We start from the raw sequence: 25,176 nt of genomic DNA, 5'->3' as shown, positions 1-25,176 counted from the left end.
AAGCCTGAAGGCAGTGGGCACCCATCAGAAGCACTTGCAGCAGAAGCGCTCACAACCACGTCAGCGGTAGGGGGTGTGGGTCTCAGTACAGGGAGCACAAACTAAAAAGCAAGAATTGTATATTAGAAGTTCCAGTTGAGGATGCGAGACTGAAATGTATCTGTAAAAGTGTTATGTCCTGTGCTGAAAGGAATAATAAATGACACATTCATCCTTAGGATCTGATGTGTGAATAAATGAGGAATTCTAGCCTTTGGGTCTTCACGTGTGGTGTCTTTTAAGAATGCTTAATTTGCTCAGTATATCACGATGACAGTAATGCAGTTGTGATTTTAAGTATAATCCTGAACATAGCAGGATCTGGCTTTCTGAGCTGACTTCAAAATCTTGTAGCTGTTGGATTGCGTATGTAATTCAGAAGCAACATGCGCACTATCTCTGTGGAGGGTACAAGCCTCGCTGTCTGTGTCGGTTCTCCTGCCTGTAGTGCAGGTGCCCTATAGATATCTGTGCTGGAAGAAGTCTCATCTACTCTCTGTTACAGATGGAAAGGGAGGAAGGGGGGAAAAAGGCAGACCTTGCTGGAAAATGAGCACAACCAAATGTATTCTGAAGCCTAGTGGCTCTGTTCTTCCCCCTTGACTGTTGCAAAGATATTTTTGAGATAGGGAGATGTGATTAGCTTTCATGGGTGTACTGAGTTGTATTACATAACTTTTTCCCCCCCCTAATTCCCAGGTAATGTGCCAACCTGTTTTCTGTTGATGTAATGCTTCTATTTTTTGTTTCAGCTATGAAGCCGTACACTCCAGCTTTCATCCTCCTGTGGAGCGCTGTTGGGATAGCAAGGGCTGCCAAAATCGTTGTTGTGCCGCCAATTATGTTTGAAAGCCATCTTTATATTTTTAAGACTCTGGCCTCAGCCTTGCATGACCAAGGTCACCAGACAGTGTTTCTCCTCTCTGAGGGCAGAGAGATTCCTCCATCTAATCACTATAGACTTCAGCGCTACCCAGGGATCTTTAACAGCAGCACCTCGGATGACTTTCTCCAGTCCAAGATGAGGAGTATCTTCTCTGGGAGACTGACGGCCCTGGAACTGTTCGATATCCTGGACCACTATTCCAAGAACTGTGACATGATTGTTGGCAACCAAAACCTCATGCGTACCCTGAAACAGGAAAAATTTGACCTGCTCCTGGTAGATCCCAATGAGATGTGTGGATTTGTTATAGCTCACCTTTTAGGGGTTAAGTACGCCGTCTTTTCCACTGGCCTTTGGTATCCAGCAGAAGTGGGTGCTCCAGCTCCCCTCTCTTACGTTCCAGAGTTTAACTCGCTGCTCACAGATCACATGAACCTATTTGAGAGGATTAAAAATACTGTTGTGTATCTTATTTCAAGATTTGGAGTCAGCTTTTTGGTTCTGCCAAAATACGAAAGGATAATGCAGAAATACAAGGTTATGCCAGAACGGTCCATGTATGACTTGGTTCATGGATCCAGCCTGTGGATGCTTTGTACTGATGTAGCACTGGAGTTTCCAAGACCCACGCTACCAAATGTTGTTTATGTGGGAGGAATCCTAACCAAACCGGCCAGCCCGCTGCCAGAAGTAAGGTTTGCTGAGCTTTACAGTAATTCCTGTGGTATCTGGTTTACCTCATATGATGAGTGGCGGTTCTGAGCAATGAATTTTAAAAGGGATCAGTATCTTGATGTTTTAGAGCTCGTTTTGTTGTTTCTCCGAGGGAATATACCCCTGAAGTAGTTGGAAACGGTTTGGGGTGGGGGGAGAAACTGAGATGCAAGCTCACCAGAATTAGTCTTTTGTGGTTGTGGGAGGTATTTTTCTTTGGAGTTAAGTGCTTAATAACAGAGGAGAGGAAAAGGCAGTACACACTAACTTGAAAATTACTTCTAACCAAGTGTGGGTTAAAATAGGAGAATGAACAGGTGAAGAAACTTACGCTTAAATAAGCCCATTAACAGGTTATACCGTCTTTAATTTCATGGTGTTAGTGTTTGTATGGAAAGTTTGATTCCTTTGGTTTGATAGGTAAAAATGTCTTTAAAGCTAGCTGCATGAAGAAACTATAAAGTTGAACAAATGGAGATGATGTGAGTTGACCAATGAGGCACCAGTGCTGTATTCAGAAAAAAAAAAAAATTTACAGTACTCTTATTTGCCATCAGGTAATGAACTTCAGACTGAAATAGTAATAGTGGATGGATAGATTCCAGAAATCCTTGCTGCACAGATTAATAATTAAACTTGATTAATACAGTGTACCATGTGGTCTTGATACCTGATAGCCAAGAATGCCTTTGTTCAGCAACACAATAGCGAGCGTGACAGGCAGAACAAAATTTCACAGAAGATCATGTCGTTTGCACTTACTATTTATTTATCTGTACATAAACAAATAGATAATGATTTGGAGTTGATTAATAATAGACACTTCTGGCTGGGCAATAGGTAGGTAGATCTGCACCACTCGCTGATTTGCTTCTGAAAATGACTAATTTGGCCTTTGCTTTTTGCATGAGAACATTCAGGCCCACTTTTCATCTGTTTTTCCCCTGACAATTGGTGTTGGAGGGCTTGTTTTCTCTTCTTTACACTTCCTGTTCTGACTTAGCAGTACCTTTTTTCACCAGCTCAGGAAAACATCAGACGGTTCTGCTTCAGGCTGCAGGATTTGGATCACTGTACCAATTTCCTTATCTTTTTTTTTTTTTTTTTTTTTCCCTGCTCAACTTCTATTGTGTTTGAGCACTTGCTGAGCTTTCTGAACATGCAGGAGCTTGTCTGATTGTGTGCTACTATCCAGTGCATCTTCCCAGAAATTCAGAAGTGGGCAGACTTTGTGTAGTCTTGGCACAGATTAGGGCATTCCTGTAGGTAGCCTAACTTGCAGCTGAGCAAAATCTTCTGGCTTTTTTTTTTTTTTTTTTTTTCCAGATTTGCTGGAAACAGAAGTGCTGAGGAACTAACAGCACTATACTCCTGTTCTTACTCAAGCCATTAGAGTGGTTCCAAAGAGTGTTTATCAATATGGTGATAGGCATGATTTATATATATATATATATATATTTATTTTTTGGAGGTGATAAAAAAAAAGGTGAACTCTCAAACAGGTATTTGGGAGTAAGATGGCTGCTGCAGATTCCTGCTTGGAGCCATTTTTGCAAGGTCTGCTGCTTTAGGGTAATTCTAGGCCTCCATTTAGGGCACTGTCTCTACCCGTATCTCTTTGTATTGCTACAGGGGGAGGATGCAATTGCCTTCTATTGTTGTTTTTTGGAGAAGAAATTCAGGTTAGGGAACATCATATTTTGCATGGTTTTCATTTGATGGATCCCCATAACAGATAGCTTGTTATTTGTATTAGTGAACAAAACAGTGCTTCTTTAAGGAGCTCTCCCTTAATGTATGGATAGACACATGTTTAGAAAGTCAGCACACGGACATCCTGAGACAGCAGACTAAAGGTGGTCTTGTGCTGTCTAAACGAAGTTCAACCACACTCTCTCCAGGACAGCCTTTCTGACTGGATTGAATTTCAGCTGTTCATTTTCCAAACGGGTATTTTCTTTTTTCTGTAAGAAGAAAAATGTCTGTTCTGTTGCATGATAAATTTGGGTGCTACGTCGTCACTGTCTTTTATGGTCTCTTTGGATTGGTCTTCAGGGTAAAAAGTAAACTGTCCCCAAAGCAAGCGGGAATTTTCTCTTCTGTAAAATGAGATGGAAGAATATGGAAAGAACAGTTTTACTTTGCTGTTTTACTATGGGGTTATACCTATACCTATGTGTGCATAAAAATGCATGTTTGTATATAAACATGTCTGTACACACATACAAACATAGACATGTATATACATTTTTAAACCTTCTTAAATTGCTTCCTAAATTTGCTCTGGAACCATGAATGTTGCTATCAAATGTTGTGATGGGAGGAGAGGGAGCCGTAAGTATCGTCTTCAGTGTACTCAGGCTGCCAGTGACCTTGAGGTAGACCTATGGATAGCGTATGTATTGGCAAATATTTATTGCAGTGGGGCTAAAGAAAGAAAAACAAACACAAAAGCAAACTGTGAGGCGTTTTTTGCCTTCTTTTCAGTTTTACTGGGTAATGCATTCTTACATTAAGTGTGGGCTGTGATTGCATATGAAAGTGGGAGCATTTCTCTCCTACCATATTGCTTATCCACGTCCATGCTGCTATGCGCAATCCTATTTCCCGTGGCACCGTATTGTGGGTAAATTGGGCAGTAGGGTTCATTTTCTAGCTAAAATTCAGATCTGTCACCGTACCCTGGTAGATGAAAAGCAGATGGCTGGTGCCGCGACTGCTTTCAGCTGCTGCCCTGTCCTGGGGCTGGAGCCCTCACCCAAACGGCTCCTGCAGCTTTCTGCCTCCTGCCTGGGGCTGAGGTGGCCCCGAGCTGCCTCAGCTGGGCTGGAAGGGGCGCCGGGTGACAGGGCTGCCCTGCCCAGAGGCTGTGGCTGCCTCTTTATGTGCATTACCCATAAATGAATAGAAACTTACATATGTATGGCAAGGAGTCCAGGGTTTGTACAGGTAACTGCAAAAATAGTGCATTTTGAATTGTTTATAGAGGGTAGGATTGCCTTAACAGGCCCAAAGCTGGAGACAGACGCTAAATATCAGTCTCTAAGGTGATTGCTGACTTAACATACTAAGTGTATGGCGTTACCTGTATTTTCTGGTTAGCTGGCATCGGCAGCTAGAAAGAAAAAGGCTCCTCCGCCGCCTCCTTGTAGCACTTCTCCAGGGGGATCCTGTTAAGCTGGGTGAAACTGGAGTTTGAAGTAACGCACGTTTTAAGAAACAATGGGGAAACCTCTTGTGAGTAGGTTGTTAGGCAGTTAGGCATTAATCAGCCTGATAAGATACGTCCTTGAATAAGGGTAGAAACCCTATGGCTCTTCTAAGCAGCAGCGCCAGGAAATGCCAACTGCGTAGTCAGGGAGGGGGCAAAGGGCACTGAAAATGAGGAGGAACTGTGCTGCAAGAAAAGAAGGTAAACATTATTTTGAAAGACTTGTTTAGATCAACCAGTTGTCTGTACGGGTGTGTTGGGACACAGATTGGATCCCACAGCTTGGATACAGTTGTGTGTGAGATCATCTGTATTAGCATTTATCAAAAACATCACTGAAAGTAAAATCATGCCTACTGTCTGGCATGCAAATTGAGCTTTTCTTTCTTCATACCTGCTCAGCTTTTAAAGCCTCTTAGCTACTTTTGTAATATCGTGCTTTCCTTCAGTGCTGGTCTTGCACTTCTTTTGGACTGAATGCCACTTATTATTGCTATGAAGACAGAAACAAACGTCAGGTTGTTTTTTAATTCTCTTCTACCTGAGTAAATTTACACTGCAAAGGAGGATGCTCACATTTCAGAAGTAAAAGCTATCCTTTCAGCCATAGTTGTCATCAAATAGTAATTAGAGTAATTTATTTGCTCCTCCCTGTAGATCTCTTATCTAATCTTGCTACTGTATTCATCTAGATCTAGGTAACAAATTGGTGGCTTTGAAATATCTTTATTAAAAGTTTTTTTTTGAGTCTTGCAGACAGTTGCCTGTTCAGACTGGTGTTGGTTGACTTGTCTTTACAGTTGAGTGGAAGAATAAGGACACGTTTCTTAGATCAGATTTTTATTTCACTCATCATATTAAGAACAATTTCCTTACAGCTTGCTCTTGCAGACTGTAGCATTAGATTTTAGCACATTGCTAGTACCATTTTTTATTATTTTTTGTTTTAAAGGACTGGGAAAATAGTTCTTATGGAGATACATTTGACAATAAATATCTGGCAATGTGAAGCAATTCTAGAGCTCTTTTAAAATGCACGTGATGTATCAGCTGGGGAGGCAAAAAGTCTTGAGGACGATAAAGATTGTGGGCCACTGTGTGAATTCTGTACTGTACCATATCATCATGTATTCTGCCCCTTAAATATATTTCCACATACAGCTTCATCACCACTGACTACTGATATTTTGCTACACAAGGAAGGACATAACCTGAGCTCCTTAGGTACTGTCATCAGAAATAAAAATTGCCTTTTTTCCTTGTCATAATCTCCAGTCTTAAATGCAGCAGTATTGCTAGGTTGACGAACCACATCTATTCCAGCTGTAGTGTTGCATTTCAAATTTGGGAAGAAATGTGACTCAGCGTGTACCTGGACAGTAAGAGAGGGGGAAGAGGGTGCCATGATGATTTCAGAAGTCAGGTCGGTATCTCCAGTAAAACTTTGGAAGGGGAAGGATGTCCTCTGAGTACGTAAGCTGGCATCCTGCGCTCTGAGGGGCAAACACCGAACCTCTTCAAGACGTTGGGAATGGAAGTCCTCATTCCTGGCCTTCAGCAGTGCATCAAAAAGCAAGTTGTCTTGGTTTGTGGATAATTGCATAATGTGTTGTGTTTTGTGTTTGTTTTTTTTTTTTTTTTAGCTAAATGATTGCATGTACTGGGAATGGAGAATTCAAGGTTCAGTGTGGGTGTTGCATAGGTCAAATGATGAAAATTAAAAGCAGCAGAAGGTATTTTAGTATTTCCTTCATTTAAAAAAAAAAAAAGTTAATATAAGCTATTACCTGTAAACAGGTTTTCTGATTTTAGAATGGTCTTGTGCACTTCAACATGAAAATGAATAAATCAACAAAATTAATTCACTTTGATAATCTGCAGTGCTTTAATGGTGAATGTCAGTTGAGAGTTTTTAAGGCTAAGCTGTATGTAGGACAAATAATGAGCTAGATTTATTTCCACGATTGTCTTCTCTGGCATACTATAATTTCTAATATCGTGGAGGTAAGATCTTAAAAGGTAAGATCTTATTTCCAAATGCATGTTTTTTTCTCTTGTGTTCGGTACACGCATCAGCTTGAACAGTGTTCGAATAGTTAGGGATGTGTTCAGAGCTGACATTCAAGAGCAGCAAGCCTAATGAATAATGTTATTGATTTAAAAAAAAAAAAATTGTAATCAAGCCAACTTTTCTTGTCAGATGTCCTGATTGCTTAAAGGTTATTTAGGTAAAGCAGATACCTTGTGCTTGGCTGATACTCTGCTTGGGTGTTCATTGATCCTGATGCTGGTCAGCCTCAGGTGGCAGCCATCCGTCATGGCAGTGACGTGTGGGAGTGTGGCAGGGTCACCTGGAAGGGATCGGTGACGTGTGAGGAAGAACAGGATGGGACAGGTGAGGGAGGAGAAGTCCCCACCACTGTCACCCATGGTTTCATTGCCCCCGTGTTTTTAGCAGCTAAGAGTAGGTAGCACACAACCTCTTCAGCAGTGTGGTTTCAAGCGCCTTTTCTCTGACCTTTTGAGGAGTGCTAGGAAAATTGGTAACACCTCTTCAGCTTCTAACAAAGCATCTGTCTGCCAAATAATGCCATTCTTATTGCAAACTTGCCTTCGAGGGAGTCGTAGCTTAGGGGAACCGATGAATGTTCAACTGAAACTTGCTGTACAGTAACCTTGTTCATTGTCCATTGTTCCATTGTATACAAATGTCCTGAAATAATTAGGGCTTTCATTACCTGTCTGAGTGATCCTGTCAGTGAACTCTCTTCCTCCTTTCTCCAGGGAGATGAACTAAAGCTGCAAATAATTCTCCTTGGACTTCTTCTCCTTTCTTCTTTTTCTTCTTTTTTTTTTTTTTTCTCCCCCGCTTTTTGGGAAGGCTGCCCCAATGGCCTTGTTTAGCCAGGGGCAGGATAAGTGGTCCCAGACTAAAGACAACAAAGCATTGATTTGTGCCTCACCCAAATCAGAATTGTTTTGGGTCACAAAAACATGTCAAAATGAAGTTTTGCCATCGCTGACCTCTGCAATCAAACATTAACTTCCCCTGCTGCTTTGCTGCCAGCTCCTGCAGCTTGGCTGTGCCTGACCGGGTTTCCTCAGGCTGCGCTCTGTGCCTGCCGCAAGCAATCCCAGGCTTGGGAGGTGGACGTGGGGGGGGGCAGGAGCTGTCCCAGTTTATGGCCCCCTGGTTGTACCCACTGGGGTGTCCGTGTGCGTGGAGAGGCTTGGTGAGGATTTCTGGAAGGCTAGAGATGATGGCTTCAGCACGGACTCAGAAGCCAGCTGTTTTTATGCCTGTTAAAGAAGAGGTGATGACTGTCTTGTTAAAAACGTGCATGTTTTATATCATACATCATGTGTGTGTGTATATACATGTAGGTATTTTAATACAGGGAGAAAGGAGGAGAGTGAAGGGCTTGTTAACCTGAACAAGAAATGAGTAACAACTTGTCATTATCCAAATCAAAGCTGCTGGTTAGTTAGATCTCCTGCCATCCACAGAGTACAGGCGTTGTACTGGAGCAGTGAAGGACAAAATTGCCTGCCTAAATTACTTTATAATATGGATTTATGGAAGAGGTTGTAGGACAGTAGCTGTAACACAGAGGTCTAGGTTTAAAATTCATCTTCTCTTCCATTTTCTTGTTACTGTAGTTCTGGAAGTTCAATTTGACCGAGTGTTCTGGAGGTGGAAAGTGTAGAGGTGGTGTCAGTAGAAGCATTTCTCTGTACTTAGAGTTTTCTTTCTAAAAACAACCAACAACATATTCCCCACAGTTTAACCTGCTCTTTCTGTTATATATGCAACTACTGAAATGGTAGGATTGACAAAATGTTGGTGTGTGTTTAATAATCCCAAGTCTGTCTGTGCATGCTTACAAGTTACATGAGGGGGCTGCGTGCTGAGGAATGTGCAGATTTTATTTTTGAAGAGATTGGTGCTTCTGTGATAGTGCCAACAATATTGTTTGTTTGAATCGTGGAGGTGAGGATACCTTTAGTGTACCCTTCACCGGTATGCAGCTGTCTGAATAACCTCTCTTGAAGGGCAAGCTTCTTGTTTCCACTGCCTCCCATTCCTTTGCAAAGCAAGGTTGCTTTCCCAGGGTGTTTGCCAAAGTCCCTGTGAGTAATGGATTTTTGATGAAGAGTTGCATCAGAGTGTTGCGCAGCAGTTTTCTGGTTGACCTCTAGTTTTGGGTAGACCGCGTTCTTGGAGGCTTCACTGGATGCGCCTGTAACTCTAGAGAAGGATGAGATGCAGGACAAAAGACCAAAGCTTGTGGTGCTGTGATTTGTACCTGTGTTTGGGGTCCGAAATTCATTCTTTTTCAAAGCTAAAAGGACTTAACCATTCTTCTGGTATTGGACTGTAAGTGGGCAAAGGTCAGGGACAATAAAATGTGGCCCTCCAGGCGCTGAAAAGCTTCACTAGGTTTTAAAAACATTTTTTTCAGTGCATGTTTGATGAGGCAAATGTACGGTGTATACCAAATAATTAGTGAGAAACGGTAGAAAACGCTGAATTTGTTTCTCAGCAAGGCTGAATCTGTGCCTAGTATTATTAAAGAGGCACTTTGTTATCAGCAGCATTCCTGGGTGACTTGTGCCAGCAGCACGCTCACCGCTGCTTGGAGACCTCGCAGAAAACAGCTCGGATGTTACATCTTGCTTCGTGTGCTAGTGTGGCTTACAGATGGCTTTAACCAGCAAGAAAATAGAGGAATTTAGTCTGCCTAAATTATTGGTTTGGGGATTGCCTTATTTGTTGCTGATATGAACAAAACTTTAAAATCAACTGGAGGGACTTTTTTTTTGCTTACAGCGGGTCTCATTAATAAATTGAAGTTGATGAGCTGCTTAATGGTATGTGGTGCAGGTCAGACAATGTCACTGTACCCGGGGAAGAGGGGATACATAGCTTGTTGTGAGTTTTAAAAAACGTGACCTTTTCTGTTTCGTTTTTAAAGTTTCAGTTTGAGTTCATACAGCAGGAAGAGTCCAGGGAGAGAAGGGAGGGGACAGACCAGAAACAGTAAGTTTAGTTACAGGATCCCCGTAGAGAAGTGGGTGATCAACAGCAGCTTGTACCTGAGGAAGGAGAACAAAAAATCTGCGGTGAATTGAGACGCAATTAATTGAGAGGCAGGTGGTGGGGTGGGAAGGGTTGTGCCCTGGTTGGGAGCTGCAAGGCTGGTGCTCACGAAGTGGTGCCTGGTAACACAAACGCTGTCCTGATACAGTGGAGCCAGCACACTGGCCGTGTGGTCATTGCTTTTAAAACGCAGGAAGGCTGCTGGCCAAAAAATCACCTTCATCGTGCTGTGCGGGTGAGCCGATGCAGAGGGTTGGGCTGAGCCAGCAGGCAGCTGGCGGCGTTGAGGCAGGGAGGTGCGGGCTGTCCGCTGCTCTCTGCAGGCAGAAGCTCGTGGCCGTGTCTCTGTCCTTTGCTTGTCACAGCAGATATTGCCATCAGGTGTAAGCTAACTTGCAAGCTCATGGCAAGTCAATACAAACGTCAAACTTTGCCCAGAGTGCTGCTGCTGCTGCTCTGGCTTTGCTGTGGGCAGGTGTGTTATTTTAGAGCTTTCAGGCAATGTGATAGGACCCTGTTTGCTCAGTGATATTAGAGGTCATACAGTTGCATATACATGGCCTTTAGCTGCCTCTGCTGAAGCAATGTTTTAAAATAAAAATTTGAAATTAAGTTAAAATGTATTAATACAATATTTAAGTACCTCACATGAGAGAAGTGCTATTTAGAAGATGCTAAAAAGTTAGGCCACTAAAAAAAAATATTCTGTGTACCTTTCTGTTTATTTCTCAGTGTCTTGCTTCTAAAGATCACTTCATGTGGCTATTTTATTTATTTATTTTCAAATAGATCTGGTTTTGTCCACCCTGAGCAGCGTTTTGCAGCAGGAGCTGCATAGCGTGCCTGTGCTCCCCGCTGGAGAGTGGTGGCTCGCAACCATATTCAAAGAACAGACACTTGTGCTATCACACATTTGAATCGAGCAGCTGAACAGGGGAAGCTTCGGATATTAAACCCGGTTATGTTTGTATTTGTGTACTTTGTTTATCTGAAGCAAGGCTCAGTATTAGGCACCACTGGTTACTGCCAGCTGGGTCCTCACTCTATAGTCACAGCTGTGCATTTAGCAGCTAAGCCTGCTAATTAGAAAACCAAACTGAACAAAGCTCGCATAGTGGGCTCGGCACAATAACATTCCTGTCTGAGAATGCTAAAAAGATTTTTATTTTATTTATTCCCCCATCCCCTGTCCTGCCTACAGAAGAGCGTAGATCAATAAGCGCTTATTCTCCCTATGCAAGCACAGGGAGGCTTTAAGGAAAAGAGCAACGTACATGCAAAACCCTTCACTCTTCGTAACATCGCATCGTACCAGGATGGTTGCACACAGGCAGCTGAAACCAGAAAAGAGAACGTGGCAGGGTCGTAGTATCTGTGCCTGTGCTAAGCTGTGAGTGCAATAAATATTGCCAACACTGAAAAAGCAGCAGCCTGCGCGCAGTGCGTATGCGGAGCTCAAGGAGTGCTCTGAAGGTAAATGTGGGACGAATCGGGCACGAGGCCAGCCAGTCCCTGTCAGCTCCCTCCCTAGAGAAGGAAGGAGCAGGAAGGCACAGCAGCGGGCTGCTTCTGCCTGGGCTGTGCAAGTGCTCTTCCCCCCGTGAAACCCACGAGCATGTTTAGCTACCACCGTGAAAGGGATGGGAAAGCACACCTGGTGTGGGGCGGTGTTGAACATCAGTCGGTACCTCCTTGCGACCCTGCCTGCCAGGATCAGGCAGTCAGTGCCTGTGAAATGAGGGATATGACTCAACTGGCAGGTGGTTTCAGAGGAAAATTTATTATTTCAGTCCTTTAGTGTTGTACTAATTTACCCAAAGAGCATGTATGTGCGTGGACATTAACATGAAAGCAGACAAGGACCTGGCAGGGTTTGGCCCAGCAGAATAAGTGGGACACCATTAAATGTTTCATACCTTAGCATGCATGGATCTTAATCACCTCAGTAAAAATAGTAAGTAATGAATGTATTTACTACATGATGATGTTTTGTTGGGGTCATAATATATAAAGTTATAATTGGATGAGAACCAAACAACCTCCCTCACTCAAGGGGGTTTTGTGAATCTCTCCCCAGATTTTAGGCTTTTCAGCTCTGCTTTGCATAAAATTTCAGGGGAACCCCAGAATGCACCTGTGTGTCTAAGGTAATTCATTAACATCAGCTTCTCTTCTGTGTAACTTTACTAAAAGAAAATAATCTTTCTTTAGCTGGAAGTTGTATAAGTGCCTGATTTAAGTTTTTGGCAGCTCAATCCAGAATTGACTACCTTCTTCTGAGGACCTTGCTGTCAGGTACTTCATGGTTTTGGGGTTTTAGCTGTTCAGGTTTTGATTCCTATTTTGGAAAGGGGGAAACAAAGTCAGTGCTTCTTAGTGTCTGGTTTCTCAAGTGTGCAGGGTAGCCTCAGTGAAGGAAATGTCTGCAATTGCTGGCTGTGCTAGGATGTGAAGTAACTGAGGCAAGATGTTTTCCTTCTACGCAACAAAACCGGAAAATGCTTACACCTGAAGAAAAAAAATGGGCAAGGACTCTACAACAGTCACTGGAAAAGTTAGTTTGTCTTTACCACGTGTATGTAAAGCTTGAATTAATTGTAAAAGCCAAAGGTGCATCTGTGTTCAGCTGAAGTTTGAAGAAAAGGTTGAAGAAGGCTCAGTAATGCAGCTCTTTATGTAATAACTCCCTGCCCCAGACCTTTACGGTAGGTTTAGACCTCAGAAGCTGTAATTTCAGTTATTAATCATCTTTCCCTTGCATTGAAAAAAAAAATCACGCTGCATTTACAACAAATGTGAACGTCGTTTAAACTGGGCAAAATGAAGTCGCTATCATGCTGCAAATGAGAAGTGTAAAATGCTGCCCCAACAAGGAACGCTTTATTTTTCTTAAACAAAGGTGGGTCTAATGACTCATTCTGGCTCAATTTTCATATGGTGTGTAATTGAATCAGGAAGACAGCAAGTGCTGGAGGACAAAAATGTAAGCGGATTTGGAGGAAGAAATAGCTAAGTTCATACTGGGTAAGCCTTGATCTCTGTGCAAGTTTTCAGTTTCATAGACAGTTTTGGGAGTTCATACAGTGCCAGTTGGAGTGGTGATTTCAGTTGTTTTCTGGTGAAAGTCAGTGGGTTTTTTTGAGGCCACCTGTCTCCCGAGCTCACTAACTGGAACCTAACTGAGTGTGTGTTGTTTTCTCTCCAGCTGAGCACCAAGCTGGTTTCCCTGGTTTCTGCCCTGATGCAGGAGATTTCTTGTTGTTGGAGCGCTAGGGCTAATGTGGTCTAAGTCAGTAACAGGTAGGAAGGTGACTACAGACTAGAGTGGCTAGGTATGTTGAAATTTTAGACACAAAGAAGTCCTGTTGCATCACTGTGTTCTCTTCTGTGACTCGGGTTTTGCAAGATTAGAGAAAAACAAAAGTTTTGGGCTGCTAATCCTTCATTGCAGTTCCTGCTGCATGCTTCATAAAGTAAATATTAGGAATGTATCTGCACCAGTGAAGTATGTAGCTGTAGTACTGAGAGTGGCCTCTTCCGTGTGCCAAGATCAGAATCTGCTTTTTATCTGCTGTATCGCTTCCATACCTTGTAGGACACACAAAGAACGGGGGAAGAAAATACTGAGCCTTTGTACCATGGCCCAGCTAACGTAGCGGGGCATGCAGATTTGTTTTGCAACCAACGATCTACAAACACCACTCACTTGGATTCAGTTGTGCTAGAACTTTATCTTAGAAAATCCGTAGTGAAAGCTGCCTGGAGAAATAGTTACAGAAAGTTAAAGGAACCTGAGAGAGAGAGAATCCTTCAGGTCACTAACTCTGGTGGCCTTACCAGGAGGGGATATCTGTTCCCCCATCCTTCATTTCCTCCTTTTATCCTGACTTGCAGTTTTAGCAATGCTTAGTGATCCTATTTAATTAATGCTGTGCTCTGCCAGAAATTATACAAATATATGCAAGGAGAACCCTTGTTCTGACAAGTCTGCAGTTCATTTTCTGCAGCTCCTGCACCGCGCTGATTTCCAGCACCCCTCTGGGGAGGCAGCTTGGAAAGGGGCTGCGTATCAGAAGGCAGACGAGCAATTCCTCTTGCTACCAGCATGAATTAAAGCTTAAGGAAAACTCGAACAAATCTGAGTGAAAGAAGAGCCTTTCAGTTGATGTCAAAGTACGATGAACTGAGTTGAAAGTCTTTGGATCCTTTGTAGGGTGCCGCAGAGCAGTTTTGCCCTGTAAAATTCTGTGTTGTAGAGGAAAACCTGAGGACGAATTCAAGTTCCTGTGCTTTTGATTTGGGTCGAGCAGGCATTGTGGTCTGGAAGCCTGCTTTAGCCATGTGGGCTGCTCCTCTGAGCGGAGTGCCTTGCCAGCTGTGCTTGCATTTATCATCACACCCCTGGAGGATCCGAGTTGGTCTGCACCTGCCCAGCTCAAAGCACGGCAAACCCCGTCTCACCAGTCCCTTCAAAAAGCTGCAATTCGCACAAAACGAGCCAATTCATCCTGTTAATTTCTATAATCTTACTGAAGACAGCAAACACTTGTTTGTTGGAGCCTGATGGCAGGTTCTTGTCTCGCCTGTCAAGATTTTAAGTTCCTCAGTGGAAAGACTGTTTTCGTAATGTTTATACATTTATTGCATCCTGTTGAACCAGAGACGTGTTTCAAAGGGAAGGGTTACAAAAGTTTGGCCGTGAAGTGAGTCATAATAACAGCAAGGCAACCAGCTTTATGTTGCACAGTAATAAAATGCAAAAGCCTGTTTGTAGGGTGACTCTAATGCCACAATATGGCGTAAAGTGTCCTTTTTTCTTCCTACATTATTCAATACTTATTAAGTACTGAGAATTGTAATTCTATTAGCTGTGCTACAGACATGGGGCTTTTCAAATGCTGTTTTAGAAATGCCATTACAAGGAAATGTCCTCACTGTATGCGTAACGACATGTAATTTGTCATTCTGTGAGTGGATCACAGAGTTGTGAAGTCTCCTGCAATTCCCAGTTAGGCACAAAGAGGCAGGAGCCTTGGGAGCCCTATCCGAGCTGGAACGAGCCAATCCCTAGTAGAAACCCCATGTCTGACCAAGCGTAAGTAATGATAGGAATTTCTGATGCTGCATGAGAAATCCTTGAGCAGCAGTGCTGCGTACTGAGTTTTTGTCTTAAAGCAAACACATTTCCAGCTGCTCTTGAGCTTGGAAGGGGTGATGCTTGGCTATCAACCAGTTCTCCTGAACCCCTCTTCTCTCCAGGGCTTTATCTCACTTTTTTTTTTTTTTTTTTTTTTTTTTTCCCAAGCATCTTCCTGAAGAGACCAAAGTTGGCTCTCTTGAAGTCCAGGAGATCTTGCTATTGCCTTCCTTGTCCTCTCAGCGTCCTGAACAGCTAACTCCATCTCACAGTCACAGCAGCCGAGGCTGCCCTGACCTTCACGCTCCTGTCCAGTTCCTCCTTGTCTGTAAGGCTGAGGTCTGATGGAGTGTCTCCCCTCACTGGCTTTTTGAGCCTGTCAGGAAGTTGGCAGCAAGGCACAGGAGTTACCTCCAGGTTTCAGCAGGTATCAGTGTGTTAAGTCCCCTGTGAAGACCAGGGAACCTCTAGAGGCTCCTTCCAGTTGTCTGAAGCAAACCTCACACTTCTTCCTCACACACCCTGCAGCCTGTGCTGCTCTGCTAACCTTCGTCTGCCAGCTCCCTGCGGGCTCATCACCCATCCCAGGCAGAACTCCACACCTTCAGAAACACCGAGATTATCTTTGGCATGCTGTGGGGCACTTCTGTGGTGCCAGGGAACACCAGGTTTTAGGGCTTTACGAGACCCGGGGGCTTGCAATGCATCATCACAGCGAATTTATGCGGGCTTTGTGTGTGCATTGCTGTCTTCCAAAGGAAGGACCTAGTTTAAATTTAAGCTGATAGTAGCTGGGGAGCTTATCAGCAGATCTGATATGTATTTTGTCTTATATTTTCAATGCCACGAGGAGCTCCAGCTCAAAAGATCAGTCATACTGAAAGCACTTCCTAGGAAATAAATTGCAACCTGCCTACCAAAGGGTGCCTAGCAAAGGGAGTGCAGGGTACGCAGGGGCTGGGAGACAAGCGAGCCTAAAAAAGTCCACCTCGTAATAGGTGACTTCAGCTCCTGGAATATAACTTGATGAAATATTACAGACAGGCACAGATAGGTCTTTTAGAGCATAGTAGGCAATTGCTTTTTAGAAAAGTTTATCTTGGAGCCCCCAAAGTGGATTTTTTTTTTAGCTTTAAAGAAGAGATAGGAAATAGCTCAAGATGTAAGTAGTTGAACCGCTACGCGACTATAATATAATTACATTTGGAGCATGCCTTAGGTCCTTAAGTAAAATTCAAGGACAAACTTTAAATCACAAACCCGGTTGGAAACTTCTGTGCCAGAAGTGTAGCCAATAATAAATGATTCAGCTTCCAGGCAGGTCACAGACACTTCCCTCCCTCTGCTTTCCCTTCTTCCCCCTCCCTCTGCAGACAAAGGAAAAAAAAATAGAAAAGAAAGGGCACTGGAAGAGGATGAAGAAAAACGAAGAAGCATGGAGTCAAGAGAAAATGGAAATCCCTTTTTTCACTGCATAACTGGGCTAGTGCACAATCCCAGCCTGATGTGCAGCTCGTTGTTGTGCCTGCTGGTTTTTGTGTTTTTGCACCGAGGTACGACAGTGCAGCGTTGCCCTGTTACTGTCTGGCCCACTGTTTATTACTGGGACAAGAGTGAACCATTACTGGCACATTGTGAACCCAGTGCTTAGTTTTCCTTTTACTCATTTCCTATTGCTCTTCTGGTGCTGAGTAGGCTTATGTTTAGTTTGGATGGGATTAGGATTAAACCATATCCTGGGAAAAATAAGATATCCTTTGGAGACTGACATGTCTGTAGGTCAGTGGTATAGTTTTTTTAGTTTCCACTGTGAACAGTTGTATTAGAAATAGAAATTTAATTGGTTTTGACAAACCAAGGGTACACCGGACCTTTTTTTGCCTTTTTTTTTTTTTTTCCTGAAGCCCAATGACATTGTTCTGGTGTTGGAGACTTGTTTAGCTTGCAGCTCTGCTCCATCTACTACACTAAGATGGTTTTTCCTCTTACTCTGCAGAGCTCTGCCATCCCGGTGGTGTTAGGTACTCACATCTGCTGGCTTGCATTTTCATCAGTTACATAAACCCTGCTTCCACAAAGTCAGCCCCAGGGTTCAGATTTTGCTGTCTCCTTTATAACTTAACTGTGCTTGCCTGAAGCAGTAGCTGCGGGTGAATTACCTGCGCCTGGCCCGGCGCAGCATGGTTTCAATGCAGCAAAACCCCGGGCCCGGCAGGATTTGGGCTGGATTTGGGTAAGCGTACCAGCCCTGAAGTGTCTTGTGCCAGCGAGGCTCAGGCTACATTTATGGCTTGTTGGTTGCTTCAAGCCCAGGGGAAATTTCACCTGTAATTTCTGCGGTGACCAAGGTCGCTTGGAGGTGGGCGTTGTAACTTGCTTCCGAGCTGATGTGTGGGTGGAGGTGACAGCACTCCCTGGGATCCATCCATCACCCAGAAGGCTGGCACCAACACTGCTGCAGTCCTCTCTTGCTTGCTTTTCCTCTCTTCGGGCCAGGGGCTGGAGCACCATGATGCCTCCAGGTGCCTTTTGAAGGCTCTGGGTTCTGTTGTGTTCTATTATTTTTCTATAAGTCAAATAAAAAATAACCTCTCGCTGTCTTTAAGGACAGAGGTCAACCAGTTGAGTCCCTGACTTAGTGTTTTTACTGTGTTTTGCAACCAGGCTGATACTACAAGATCTATTTATATTTTGCTGTGTTAAAATGCAGAGTTATTTCTTTTTCTTTTTTTACTTGTGTGTCAACTGAAAAGAAATTGTCTCAGGAAGTTAGTTGTTAATACGGAAGCTAAAACAAACCTGGCAGAATTTTGGTGTTCATAGCCCATACCTTGTATTCTGAGTCATTGTACTTTGTAATTTCCAAAGCATTTTACTTCTGAAACTTGCCTTATGAAGTAACCAGGGACCAGCAAATGATTGTGCTAAGCAATGCTTACTTAATCTGTTTCTACTTATTTAGCTGGTAAACGCCTGTGCTTCTACAGTGCTCAATGCAAATTTTGCTTTAACAGGATCTCCAGGCATGGGTGAATGGTGCTAATGAAAATGGCTTTGTCCTCGTTTCATTCGGAGCTGGAGTGAAATATCTGTCAGAAGACATAGCAAATAAGTTAGCACTTGCACTGGGAAGACTGCCTCAGAGAGTTATTTGGAGGTAAGTGTGATGACAGATGTATTTGGGGTAATTTGAAGCACAGTCACTTCCTATTGTGCCATCTTTAGAGTCGCATCTAAGGCAGAATCTGAAATGCAGGCAGTCTGGGTGGCACAGAGGACCTGACTCTTTTGAAAGACAGTCTATATGGAAATGCTGTATTCCCCTGGTAACAAGCAAGAGCAACGATTTCGTGGCAGGATAAGGCATAGGTTATATACGCCTGTGCTGAGTTCATATCCTGGAAGGACTAGGGAGAGCAAAAAGAGTTTCTGAGGTTATAACATTTGTGACATGCTCTCATCACTTGTGATAAAGAAATCCCTGTAGGGAGTGAGAATGACATTCTGCTGATACAATCTTAGGAAGGATTCAAGGCTTGCTCCCCCCTGCTTTCGTTTCTTCCCCCCTATCCTCTGAAAACAGGGACTTTCAATATTGCTCCTTTTATTTGGCTTTCTCTGTGAGAAATCAGAGGAAGAAAAATGTGCAGAAGTAAGAATCAGTAAGATTTTTTGGCTGTAAAAACTTGAGCAGCTCCTTAAAGTTACTGTAAAAATGCAGTATCAACTGTCCTTAGCCAGCTTTGTTTCATGTGCAGCATCACTCTCTGGATGCGTAATTCTCTGGAGTGTGATTCGGAGGATACACGTGAGCCATTGGCTTCCAAGTAACACTTCATCAGGTCAATGGTTTGACTGCTGTTCTTGCTGAACTTTCAGAGTTGTATTAGCAGTCTATGCAACATTTTTCCCCCACTTCTCCCATTTCTTCTTCTGTTTTTATCATCTATTATCTGTTAAGGGGCTTTTTTGGATAAAGAAACTTAACTCTCTTTCTTTCCAGCATGATTCAGGCGATGGGAAGATGTCTCTGGGACTAGGTGCAAGACATGGCCTTTGGGAGAGCTGAGCGAGTGGCTTTCTGTCAGATCTATGGGAATTTGAGATCCACAGTTAGACACCTAAATATGAAATTTAGTCCAATTTTACTCAGATTTTTTTTTGCTCTTCAGATTGTTCACCTATGATCTGTGTTGGAAGCAGGTGGTTTTTGTACTAGGCATTCCTGAGAATAGGAAAGGTGGTACTGTTTGTAACTCTTAAGTCAGGATGCCAAATCAAGGGAATCTTTGCAGTTCTTTATATTCTTCTGCTTATGTGATACTAGTTAGAACCAAAACCAGTAATGTGGCTTATTTGCTTTTATATAAGGTCAGGAATTTGCCTTTTTTTAACATGTCTTTCTAAATAGCTTATATATTCTATATGGTTCAAGTAATTGGGAATTTGTAGGTGATTCTCTATGAAGCTACAGTTCTAATGCTGTCTAATAACCAGGAGTGTTTTTAGGTCTTCTGATGGACCTGTCAAACTAAGAAATTCTCTAGTCACTGTTAGCTTATTTCCCCCTCTTTATTTTGTTTAAAATATATTTAATTTACATATAAACTGTACATGATGTATAAATCAGTTCGAGGATGTATTCTGTTCATAAAGCTTCCAAAAACCTCAGGTGACCAAGACATTTCCATTAGATTTCAGGCAGGTGGGCAAGTAACAGAAATGCACCTTACAGTCTAATCTCAACTTTTTTACCGATAGCTTCTCGCCTCATAAACTGAGCTGTCACCCTTTCCTTTCCATGTAGTATTAATTTCTCTTAAAATGAGATGGTGTCGGTTCTTAAAAGCTGTAAGGAACAGGCTAACTGAAAGGGAGTGCCTTGTGTTAATGATAATAGGGCTTATTATTTTTGTGCTGATGGGATGTTCTCAGTGGAGTTATGTAGTGCTAATCAGTGTTTTCAGTAAAGTAACAAACCTGGAGCCACAGAGAGGTTATAAAACCTTCTGTCAGTCACCATGGTAAGTTGTATACATTTTTAGAAATAACTGCATTGCCATTATGTAAATAGAAAACATTGAATTTTGAACTAGGCTGTAAGGAAATGGAATGATGAAAAAACATTTTCTAGTTATTAATTATATAGTATTTTGGTTGAGGCTATTTTCTTTTAATGGTAAATAAATGGTATCTCTGTGTAACTAGGAATGTGCTCGGCTCTCATGGATCATTTGGTTTGATTCTCTGCTTAGAGTTTATCAATTTTTGAGGTTTTGATAACTTAGCTTCAATTTGATTTTATTTTAGGTTTTCAGGAAACAAACCAAGGAATCTAGGCAACAATACAAAGCTTATAGAATGGTTACCGCAAAACGACCTTCTCGGTGAGTATCTGTAACAATGATACTTTGATTATTCTCACTCAAGTTCAGTTTGCTCTTCCAACAGCCAACAACATTCTACTGAAATAGCAGTCATTGTGATACAAGTCACAGAGCAAGAATACAGAATTCACACATGATGATGAAATGAAACATCTTTCTGATGGTACTTCTCTTTACCCGGTATCACCTCCATTTTTTTCTTTGGTCAATTGAGTAGAAAAGCATAGTTATTCCAAAGCCTATTTAGCTTAATAATAGGGACATTTGCTATGCAAAATCTTGTATGCAATCTGTGCAGTTAAAAATAAAAAATAATCCTAAAGGATAAGTAGGAGTTTTCTAGAATCTGCTGTTTTAGGTAACTGATGCCTGTAACTACTGATGTCTTGGTTATGAAGAAGTGTGGTATGGTCTTCATTGGTCTCTTCATGGAAGAATCATCAAACCAGACATTGAAAATTTGTTCCCATCACACCAAAACAAGTCTTCAGACTCTGAACATAATGTTATATGTTTATTATTAATATTAATTTGAAATACATATATATATATATATATATTTCTCCAATTAAATCTTTAACAGAAATTTGGAATGTGTTGCAAGCTGATAATAACCTCTCTGTTTAACTATCCTGAGATACTGAGTTCTCAGATGCAGAGCTAAAGCTTGATGTTCTTTCATCTTTTGGTACAGTTTCTTAGAGTGTATGTATTTACTTTTTCTTTCCCTTCTTCCTGTGTTGAAATGCAGCTGAATATTTTGGATCCCAGGGACTGCAAAGTGCTTAGTGTTGTCTCTGGGATGCCTATTTGTGTTTGCAAAATAACTCCTGTACTACGATGAGTGCTGATGAATGCATTAAGAATGTGTGCGCGTCAATGTACGTGCATGTCAACCAGAGTATTTATCATAATGTAGTGATTAGGCAAATGACTTCTAAACCAGGTAGATTTGTTTTGGTTACTAAATTGCTCTGAGGCAGTCTCATTTTTCCATTGCATATTAGCAGTAGTATATTGCTGTCATTGTTGTCATATCTTGCTAGCCTGAAGTAAGGCATGTGAAGCTTTAGAGAGAATGCAACATGAGTTGTCCCGTCATTAAATAGCTTGTATTTCATATGAACAATGAGGAAAAATGCTCTCTCCCTGGTTCATTTGTAATGCTAAATAGGTAAATAACAGTTGTAGTCACCAACTGCAGTTACTCAGGAGAAGACAGTGTATTAGTTAATCCATTAATAATTTCACACAACTTGTATACATGAGATATTTATTTTTTTGCCTTGGCCATTTCCTCTCGATTTGTATATAAGGAAATAATCTAATGCATGCAAAATTTCTGCAGAGAGAGTTTAAGTGGAGGGGAACTTCAGAACAAATTGGATTCATTCTACCTTCCCGAATTGGAGTCATAGGAACCCAGTGATAAATGTGTTGTACCATTTGCTTCGATAACTTTACCTTAAGGAGATGTAAAAGTTTCTTTTTGTCTTCATGCCTCTTCTATTTTCAGGTCACCCTAACATTAAAGCTTTTCTTAGTCATGGCGGTTTGAACAGCATTTTTGAAACCATGTACCATGGGGTCCCGGTGGTGGGAATTCCCCTTTTTGGAGACCATTACGATACTATGACCCGAGTACAGGCCAAAGGCATGGGAATATTGTTGAACTGGAAGACTGTCACTGAGAGTGAATTGTATGAAGCACTAGTAAAAGTTATTAATGATCCCAGGTATGGAACGAGTGATTGTTTCTTGCTTTTGTCGTAAGTTACTGTTATGGGTTAGATATGTATATGCAGAGCCTTCACACAAGGGGAAAAGTTTGTGTTGGGACTAATTGTGTGTACAGCTGGGGCAAGTCTTTGGATAGATGTCCCCATTTCACAAGATTACTCAACTGAACGTGTTCCTGTATAGATGCCAAGCTCACTGATCAGCATACCAAAACTCAATTGTCTTGCTTTTCTGTCATTGTGACAGATGCCATGGGAAGGACAGCAAGGTTATAGAAACACACCTGGCCTGACTAGCTTCTTGTTGTAGACCAACACCTCTTTTTGTGTCTTGATTTACACCACAATAATGTATTTAAATCTGTTATGCTCCCTAGGGGGGCTTGTGGAAAAATATACCTGTATGATTGTCAGGTCATGTGTTTGGTTTGTAGCTGAAAATGTGGAGGTACTAAAAAAAAAGTGACTGTTCTAAAGTCCCATGACTTTAAAAAAAAAAAAAAAAAAAGACAAAACCAAACCCCAAAATTCTTTGTCTTCTGGCCAGTAATATATGTGTAGGGGTCATGGGGGCCATTTGTTAGAACACTGTCATTGCAACAAATTATTATGAATGAGGGCGCCAGCCTTTCTGTAACTCTTTGTCATTCAGGTGGAATAAATACAAGCTCATGAACTGGGTTTTGTAACTATTTTTAATCCCATCAAATCAATTTGCTCAGTAATATTAAAGTATGAGGACAGTCAATTTACAGTCTATCTCTGGATTAAAAAAAGTGATGTTTTAGCTGGTTGCTTCTTGTATTAAATTAATAGACATTTTAGAGTATAGTGAAGACAATGTTTCTTGCTCTCATGGGAGCAAAGTTTTTAAGCAGCACTTGCCATGGAAAAGGAGAAATCTGTACAAAATGAGCTCGTTAGCAGCAGAATCTCAGTGAAGGGGAGAGTTGCTGAAGTCATCTTGGTAGCATCAGTTGCTTCGGCTTTTTCTTGTATAATTATCCCTAGTATAAAGGTGAGTCCTGCACAAATAACCCGTCGACCCTGCAGCAGAGGGAAGGGAAGGAATTTGATGTGATCAGCTTCCAGGGGCAGCTCATCATGAAAAATCAGTTTTAGGCTGAACTTAAGACCTAAGAGGAATTCTAGACCCAAGCCAAGATTCTCACTTTGTTCTGTTTCCCTATTAATACAGTTGCACAATAGCGTGAGGGAGCAGCGTGTTAGGGTATGTTGCCACTTTGAGTGGGAAGGGCAAATATGTTCATCTGAGATCAGATAGGATTCCCATCTGTCAGCAGGTCAGTTCGGTTCTTCATCACTGCTACAGGCCTGTTGCTGAAGGGTGGATTTCAACCTGGCTCATCCATGGGTCTGTATTTGTAGTAATTCTTTGTCAATGAGCTGTAAAGACTGATGCAGAGAGGTCATCCCTTGTGTATGTTCCTCTGAATGTGGGTTGTTGTGAGAGTTCTGCAGTAAATGACGTACTCTGGCCTCTAGAGTATATTTACGTGTTTACAGGCTTGCATTGCTCAGAGTGCTGGCTGTGCTTTTTACCTTGTTCCATTTTCTTTGTTTCTTTCACACAGCTACAGGCAACGGGCCCAGAGGCTGTCTGAAATTCACAAAGACCAACCCGGTCATCCCGTTAACCGGACTGTGTACTGGATTAACTATATCCTCCGTCACAACGGAGCGCAACATCTACGTGCCGCTGTTTACAGCATCTCTTTCTATCAGTATTTCTTACTGGATATTGCCTTTGTTGTTCTAGTGGGTGCTGCCTTATTTTATTATGTTCTGGCCAGGCTAACAAAATTTATCCGCAAAAAAAGCAAACATCTTTGGTCAAATGATGAACATAGCACTATTAATGGACATTACCAGAACGGGATACCAAATGGCAAGTATAGAAGAAATGGCCACATGAAACATGAAAAAAAGGTGAAATGAGCCAACCACCCCATGTAAAATAGTAATGAATCAGATCAGTAATCAAATTTTATCTCTGTAACTTAGTCTAACAACTACTTAAAATGTCAATAAGCAGTTCTAACACTCCCCTACAGTATGTAATATTACGTGACAAAATTCTATGGAACTAAGGAAAGTCTTTTTTTAAAAATGAAAGAAAAGCAAGCACAACCGAAAATAGAAGATACTTTATTCTTAATACTGATGCAGAGAGGTTATTTTGGCACTGAAGTTTTTAGAAGCCTTAATTCTCTAAAGTTATATGATGATCGTATTTATGAATTTTCAGTTTTTAAAAGCTAAATGTGTCCCAAATGAGGAAAGGTTTCTTTTTATTTGCAGAGTTTTATCCTTCTATTTTTTTATTTTAATATATCCATCTTTTAGCTGAGAGAACTTAGTGCTAGCTGTGTTTCATTTGTTGAAGGCTCAGTGTGTATAAGAAAGCTGTTTTAAAAAAAATCCCAATGCTTTTGCAAGAAATCGTAAGTTGCAGAATGAGAACACAGATATTAAAAAAAAAAATAATCTTAAAATGAGCACTGAAGAAAAATGGTAAAGATGTGTACTATCTTTTCTGATAAGCTGCATGACTCTCCTGCTCACTACCAGTACTTCAGAGAGAAGGGTACTGAGCAAGCCTACAATAGGTCTTAATTCTTAATTTATACAAAACTGTATTTGTTGCCTTTCTCTGCATATGTAATTTATGCCATGAAAATATTAGGGAGTTTTATTTCAGTTTAAAATATGGCTGTGTGGGAAGTAGATATGCATAATTAAGAAAAATGAAACCAAAAAAAAAATCTACCCTGTGCTTAACGCAGAATGTTTCATAATGGCCCAGAGCAGTGCAGAATCAAACCACCGTGTGAGGTTTAGGAAACAAACAAGCGAACAGGAAAACACTACAAGTTTGAATGTCTTTCCTATTAATTCTCATTACTATTACATTTTTTTTCTAAATCACAATGTTGTAGAT

At 41.7% G+C, this 25,176-nt stretch overlaps 1 protein-coding gene across 2 annotated transcripts in view; it reads left to right on the top strand.

Moving 5' to 3' along the window:
• Positions 1-24,525, top strand: part of UGT8 (UDP glycosyltransferase 8) — a 41,487-nt gene extending 16,962 nt beyond the window's left edge. For both annotated transcript variants that reach the window (XM_032187254.1, XM_032187255.1), the window contains exons 2-6: positions 792-1,615; positions 18,103-18,245; positions 20,399-20,475; positions 21,992-22,211; positions 23,810-24,525. In XM_032187254.1, coding sequence (XP_032043145.1) covers positions 794-1,615; positions 18,103-18,245; positions 20,399-20,475; positions 21,992-22,211; positions 23,810-24,173 — 1,626 coding nt within the window. In that variant the 5' untranslated portion in view covers positions 792-793 and the 3' untranslated portion in view covers positions 24,174-24,525. The remainder of the gene's footprint in view (positions 1-791; positions 1,616-18,102; positions 18,246-20,398; positions 20,476-21,991; positions 22,212-23,809) is intronic.
• Positions 24,526-25,176: the final 651 nt, after the last annotated feature.

This window comes from Aythya fuligula, chromosome 4 (assembly GCF_009819795.1).
Source record: "Aythya fuligula isolate bAytFul2 chromosome 4, bAytFul2.pri, whole genome shotgun sequence".
NCBI classification, from domain to species: Eukaryota; Metazoa; Chordata; class Aves; order Anseriformes; family Anatidae; genus Aythya; species Aythya fuligula.
Note: the sequence above shows the minus strand (reverse complement) of the source record. Positions and strands in the feature narration are given on the sequence as shown.